This window comes from Trematomus bernacchii, unplaced genomic scaffold (assembly GCF_902827165.1).
Source record: "Trematomus bernacchii unplaced genomic scaffold, fTreBer1.1, whole genome shotgun sequence".
Taxonomy (NCBI): domain Eukaryota; kingdom Metazoa; phylum Chordata; class Actinopteri; order Perciformes; family Nototheniidae; genus Trematomus; species Trematomus bernacchii.
The window spans coordinates 77,992-84,590 of NW_022987884.1; the positions used below are offsets into that span (position 1 = coordinate 77,992).

The 6,599-nt window shown below is 43.2% G+C and overlaps 1 protein-coding gene across 1 annotated transcript; it reads right to left on the minus strand.

The window, feature by feature from the left end:
* Positions 1-916: 916 nt before the first annotated feature.
* Positions 917-2,292, minus strand: LOC117469717 (olfactory receptor 11A1-like). Its single transcript, XM_034114203.1, has 3 exons — positions 2,235-2,292; positions 2,015-2,078; positions 917-1,850 (listed from the first exon to the last, which is right to left on the minus strand). The coding sequence occupies exons 1-3, from the start codon at positions 2,290-2,292 to the stop codon at positions 917-919; spliced, it is 1,056 nt and encodes a 351-aa protein (XP_033970094.1).
* Between the last annotated feature and the right edge of the window lie 4,307 nt (positions 2,293-6,599).

Genomic DNA, 6,599 nt, shown 5'->3' on the forward strand with positions numbered 1-6,599 from the left:
ACTTTGAATGATGCAGCACACTTTGATCATTTATAGCTTATTTTTTCCTGACACAACCACTGATCTTCACTTCAGAAGAAAACACACTTTGACACATCTTACTGTTTCTTTTTAAGGCCATACATTATGGGATTGAAGAGAGGTGGGCATGTAAGGAAGTTATATATTTGTTTTAATATACTCAACATGTTGGGCCTGTAATATTTTACAATCAAATCAAATCAAATCAAATCAGGGTTTATTTATAAAGAATATTTAAAAGCGATTTTTGTCGGGCCAAAGTGCTGTACATGTAATAACTACAATCACAATCTTTCAAAGAGGTTGATGAGGAAAGCGTGGTGAGGTGTGCAGCTTTCTGTGTGCTCTGATTACGACCAGAGAAACACACTCTGAGGGTCCTCATGTACGAGTAGAGGATAGAATTAGAGGACAAAAGAATAACTGTTGAGAAAAGCATTTTTTATTCCTCTTCTGACTCAAACTGAACCAATCTGTTACATGTTATTCCCAACACAGGCTGACACCAGATTTGTACACAGGATGTATATTTGGGACACATTACATGTGAGAGAATACAATGGTGAACATACTGTAAACATATTGGGAACATAGTTGATATGAAGCTGCTGTCTGTCTGTTCACAGCGAGAAGCTTCATTCAGCTTTAACTTCAGCTTCACTCCTAACGTCCTGACTCATGGACCTTTCAGGGTTCTCCTAAAATCACTGAGGCTGATATGAAAAGTGAAAAGCAAGATAAGAAACAGAAAGAGAGAGCAGCATCAAGCTCAGCACATGTACAGCTGCACGTTTCATTTCCTTCCTCTGCACACAGTGAACTAGACACGTCATTAGAGTTAATACTGCTGAAGTCAGAGTCCTTTCATTCTCTTTCTCTGCAATCTCTTGATGACCTACACTTCTCCGTACAACAGACGCTTACATATGATGCAGATTTTAGACATCTTCAGCCCGTACAGGACTGGGGTAAAGAGAGGCTGGCATGTTAGAAAGTACAGGGATAATAAAATGCGCAGTATATTCGGCACATATTTCATGTCAAATCTGTTCTGTATTACTTCAAAGCAAGACCCAAAAGACACATTAAGCAGGGAAGCAAGGTGAGGTGTGCAGGTACTGAGAGCTTTCTGTCTGGTCTGTTTGGAGCCAGAGAAACACACTCTGAGGATCCTCATGTACGAGATCAAAGTGAGAGAAACAGGAAACATGATTAAAGAAAAAGTAATAAAGATTCCATAAATATTATTGACTGTAGTGTCAGAGCAGGCCAGCTTAACAATGGAAAAGTTATCACAGTAAACTTTGTTAATGATGTTCCCACACAGCTGTAGAGAAAGAGTCAGAGACACCATAATCCAAATGGCAATAAATGGATATAACCATGACACTGCAATAAACATGGCAACCCTGTTAGAAGTCATACGTGTGTTATATTGCAGAGGATTACAGATAGCAAGATATCTGTCATAAGACATGACAGCTAAAATACTAAATTGTATACTTGCATATGAATAAATACAAACAATCTGCAGGAAGCAGAGCGGAGCAGAAACAGTGTGAATGTCAGAGAGGATCTGAACCAGAAGGAATGGAAACAACCCTGTACTACCATACAGTTCATTTACAAACAGGCTGCACAGAAAAAGGTACATAGGTTCATGTAAGCTCCTGTTCACACAGATAACCACAATCAGCAACACGTTGGCACCTATAATACACACATATAAACACATGACAATCATGAAGAACAAGTATTTTAAAAAACCCGTGTCGAAGTATGCAGCAAGAGTGAAATATGAAATGTGAGTAGAGTTCACCATGATCCTCCTGTGGGTAAAGATAAAAAACATTTAGCACAGAGTATAATTAAAGAAAAATAAGAACAGACAACGGGAGGTGAGCTTTCAGTGAACTAGACACGTCATTAGAGTTAATACTGCTGAAGTCAGGGTCCTTTCATTCTCTTTCTCTGCAATCTCTTGATGACCTACACTTCTCCGTACAACAGACGCTTACATATGATGCGGATTTTAGACATCTTCAGCCCGTACAGGACTGGGGTAAAGAGAGGCTGGCATGATAGAAAGTACAGGGATAATAAAACGCACAGAATGTTGGGAACACTGCTCATATCAAACCTGCTCTGTAATATTTCAAACAAGACTCCAAAAGAGAAATTGATGAGGGAAGCGAGGTGAGGTGTGCAGGTACTGAGAGCTTTCTGTCTGGTCTGTTTGGAGCCAGAGAAACACACTCTGAGGATCCTCATGTACGTGTAGAGGATTAAGGGGGCAGCATGTTATGGACAATGCCTTTTGAACATAGTCAGGTTTCATTGGACTGGCCTTCCTCAAAGTGTAGTCTGCCACAAAAGCAGCGAATAAGACTTCCCGTGCATGGTTACCATGGTTACCATGGTTACCCTTCTGTTTATTCTCCGCTGTGGCTTTTTTTCTCCCTCCCCGAGGCAAGCGTTTGCTCCCGCTGCTTTAATTCAATGCAATGCCTCCCCGTCGAGGCAAGCACTGTAATTCTCTCCGGTTAGTCCACCAGCAGATGACAAACACCCACCTCTCCGCCTCTTCCAAGGAACGAGGGGACCGTGCGGCAGAGTTTCAGTTAGGTTTTCTTTCGCCGGTCAAGATGTCCGTTAAAGTTTAAATCTTCCGGACAAAATTAGAAAAGTGCCGGTCAAAGGTCTTCTTTGTTATTTATTGAGCTTTAAAACAAATGAATAACGACTCTATATAATAATAGGCTATAATAAAACACGGAGGACGGAGATCTATTTTTCTCCCCCTCTTCTGACTTGATCAGAGCACGGCTCCCCTCTCCTGCAGGGGGGCGTGGTCAGCTGCAGCTCACAGAATCAGCCCCCTGCAAAAACAGGGCTGGAGAACAGCAAATAGAGCGAAATGAGGCATGGCTAAAATGCATGATCTGTTTGGTATTTTGAAAACAGAAACGTATAAATATACCTTATATAGGTATGGCCCTACAATATATCATTTAAATATAGCATTAAAGTGGACCTATCATGCTATATTTGAATAATATAGCAATTTGCACTTTTTTATCCCTGTTTTTGCAAGGGCTGATTCTGTGAGAACAGCACCACCTACAGGCCTGGCATATGTACTACAGCGTCTCCAGCGCTTTCGAACGGCAATGGCCGTGGCTGTCTCCTCCTGATTGGTGGAGAGTTGGCCCAATAGCCGTAGCGCCACCGTCCTGACGTCAGGACAGTGTTCAAATCTGGATCAGTTTTTATCAGATCCGTTGCAGCCCCTTTTTTAGAGATTTGGGTATGGAGGAAAATAGAGAGGGTTGTTTTCTGACACTTGGTGAGTTCCCTGGAACACCGGGGACACATATTCATGTAGAAAAGACGTACAAAAGTGTTACTTACTATTTTATAGTAGATTTTACTTTTATGGAGAAAATAAGTTATATAATAATCAACCAGAGGCATGTTTCTCACTATTTTATGCATGGAGAGAGGAAGAGACAGATCACTGCATAAATATGCAAACCTACAGTTAACTTAGGCCATATGCACACGGGAACGTTTGCGTTTATGCACAGTATGCACTTTCAAAAAAGTCTTCCGTTCACATGCATTCGTTTCATTTAACGTGTCTGTTCAAACGAGACCGCTGGACACGCTGTAGTACATATGCCGGGACTGTAAGTGGCGCTGTACTTTCACACGAGACTGCTCGAAAGCGCTGGACACGCTGTAGTACATATGCCGGGACTGTAAGTGGCGCTGTAACTTCCGCCACAAAATACACCAAAAGCAGTGAAGAAGACTCCGGAGCGTGGCCCGGAGCAATGTTGCGATGGCTACCCTTCTGTTTATGCCCCGTGGTGGTGGTTCATGTAATTCTCCATGTCCACTTGTTGCTGATGGTTGTGGTAGAGGAGCTGTAGATTTTGCACTAACATCTGTAGCATGGTCGAGCTGTAGATGTTGTACTAACATCTGTAGCATGGTCAGTAGCAGTAGCTACTGACAGTAGCTACTGACAGTAGCTACTGACAGTAGCTACTGGCCATGCTACATCAGTGAGCAGCAGAGGCGGGGAGAGGTGGGGCTATCGTTATTTTTTCAGGAAATATTTGTATAGAGGCGATTACACGGACTCGTTTGACCCCCCAGAGAGTTTTGTTTGCAAATCTATCCACCTTGGGACCCGTTATCGTTTGTGGGGTCCGTTTGTTACGGTCTCGTGTAAATAATAGGGCTATACGTAAGAGAAACTATGCAGATACAAGCCGTTTCGTTCTCGTGTAAATGTGGCCTTAACTGCTGGAGAAGAAAGATCAGGAGGGGGGGGGAGAGAGCTGTGGCTGATGGGCCATTAGGAGTGTAAACACACAGCTGATCACCTGAGAGCTGCCGTTTCATTCAGACTATTTAAAAAAAAAACGGTCTGATTTTAACATTGCACAACAATTAACTCAATGTGTGATTGTTATAGCAGTAATATTAAACACTAATAATACAGTAAACTATTAACAATAGTATAATATTATAGCCCGTTTGCCCATGGTGAGATGACAAGGCTTCATTAAGGACATTTGGGCCAGGGGTGTAGAGCTATATCTGTTTAAGCACCTGATCGGCAAACCAGGAGAGTGTGTGCACCAGTCTGCCTTGGTCTATGAATTAATGTCCGTGACACTCACAGTATCTGCTGCCCACAGCTGGTTTATAGAAGGAAAACCTCCTTCACTTCATGAAATCTCTGCAACACCAGGAGGCAGCGGGAGGGTTAACTCAGCCTCTGAGAAGAGGAGCATGCAGTGCCTTTCACGCACCGCCTTCACTGTGTTTACCTTCAGAATCATTAGAAAGGCTAAAGAGCGACCGCAGGCTGATTTTTTGTTCCTCCATGTTTCGTTGTTATTGTTTCACTGAGCGGACCCGCACATTTTTTTCAAACGCTCCCTTTTTTGGTCCATCTGCGGCGGTAATAGGTTTTGTGCGCTGTGATGATTCGGCTGTACCTTTAGTAATGAATATTAAATGTTGTGAGGAAATCTTTCCACCAATAATTCCAATAAGTAATCCAAAATGTATTCACTTCAGGTTTACTAAAGTAACTGTAATCAGATTACTCGTTTTTCAAATGTAACGCGAGCTGAATACAGTTACTTGATTTTTGTATTCTGATTATGTAACGCCGTTACATGTATTCCGTTACAACCCAACCCTCTGGACAACAATCTCTATTACTTTTTTGTAAAATTCCTCCTTATCTGTCTTAGGTGCCTTACAAATAATGGACGTCCACTCTCGGGAGCGTCGGAGTGGTGCGGTCACCCTAAGTGACAGACCTAAAGTATCCGGGATTCAGGCACCTTCCCTGGCTTGTACATTTTTGGTGATGCGCCCTGGAGGTATCAGACTATTTTAAACAACTTTTCCCCGCTTTCAAACACTTATTCCGGGGTTTTAGTCAGTCATTTTGCACGATATCATTTAACATTGAGGCTCTCCTGAAAATGCACATATTCTGTGCATTTTCAGGAGAGCGTCAATGTTAAATGATATTGTGCAAAATAACTGGCTAAAACTCTCTTCCATACATTTAAAAATACTTTCCCCGACCATTTAAACATTATTTCTGGCTTGTAAAGTGCAGTTATGCGCCCTGGAGGTATTACACTTTCTCCTGGGTCAATGTGTCCTCTTTCCCCCCCTGGGTGTGTGTGAGACAAGTGAAGTGAGTCAGCCTGTCAACAAGCAGCACTCTGCTGTCATTTGAAACATGTTCCCCCACTGTTCAACACACCTTTACCCACGTTTTGAGCACTATTTCCTGGGTCAATGTGTCCTCTTTCACCCCCCCTGGGTGTGTGTGAGACAAGTGAACTGAGTCAGCCTGCCAACAAGCAGCACTCTGCTGTCATTTGAAACATGTTCCCCCACTGTTCAACACACCTTTACCCACGTTTTGAGCACTATTTCCTGGGTCAATGTGTCCTCTTTCACCCCCCCTGGGTGTGTGTGAGACAAGTGAAGTGAGTCAGCCTGCCAACAAGCAGCACTCTGCTGTCATTTGAAACATGTTCCCCCACTGTTCAACACACCTTTACCCACGTTTTGAGCACTATTTCCTGGGTCAATGTGTCCTCTTTCACCCCCCCTGGGTGTGTGTGAGACAAGTGAAGTGAGTCAGCCTGCCAACAAGCAGCACTCTGCTGTCATTTGAAACATGTTCCCCCACTGTTCAACACACCTTTACCCACGTTTTGAGCACTATTTCCTGGGTGAATGTGTCCTCTTTCACCCCCCCTGGGTGTGTGTGAGACAAGTGAACTGAGTCAGCCTGCCAACAAGCAGCACTCTGCTGTCATTCGAAACATGTTCCCCCACTTTTCAACACACTTTTACCCACGTTTTGAGCACTTTCTCCTGGGTCAATGTGTCCTCTTTCCCCCCCTGGGTGTGTGTGAGACAAGTGAACTGAGTCAGCCTGCCAACAAGCAGCACTCTGCTGTCATTTGAAACATGTTCCCCCACTGTTCAACACACCTTTACCCACGTTTTGAGCACTATTTCCTGGG

Coding starts and splice junctions, on each gene's coding strand:
- LOC117469717 (XM_034114203.1), bottom strand. CDS start 2,292: ATGAGGATCCTCAGAGTGTGTTTCTCTGGCTCCAAACAGACCAGACAG. Junction 2,079..2,234: donor GACCAGACAGAAAGCTCTCA/GTACCTGCACAC, acceptor TCTTTACCCCAG/TCCTGTACGGGCTGAAGATG. Junction 1,851..2,014: donor CGTCTGTTGTACGGAGAAGT/GTAGGTCATCAA, acceptor CTTTACCCACAG/GAGGATCATGGTGAACTCTA.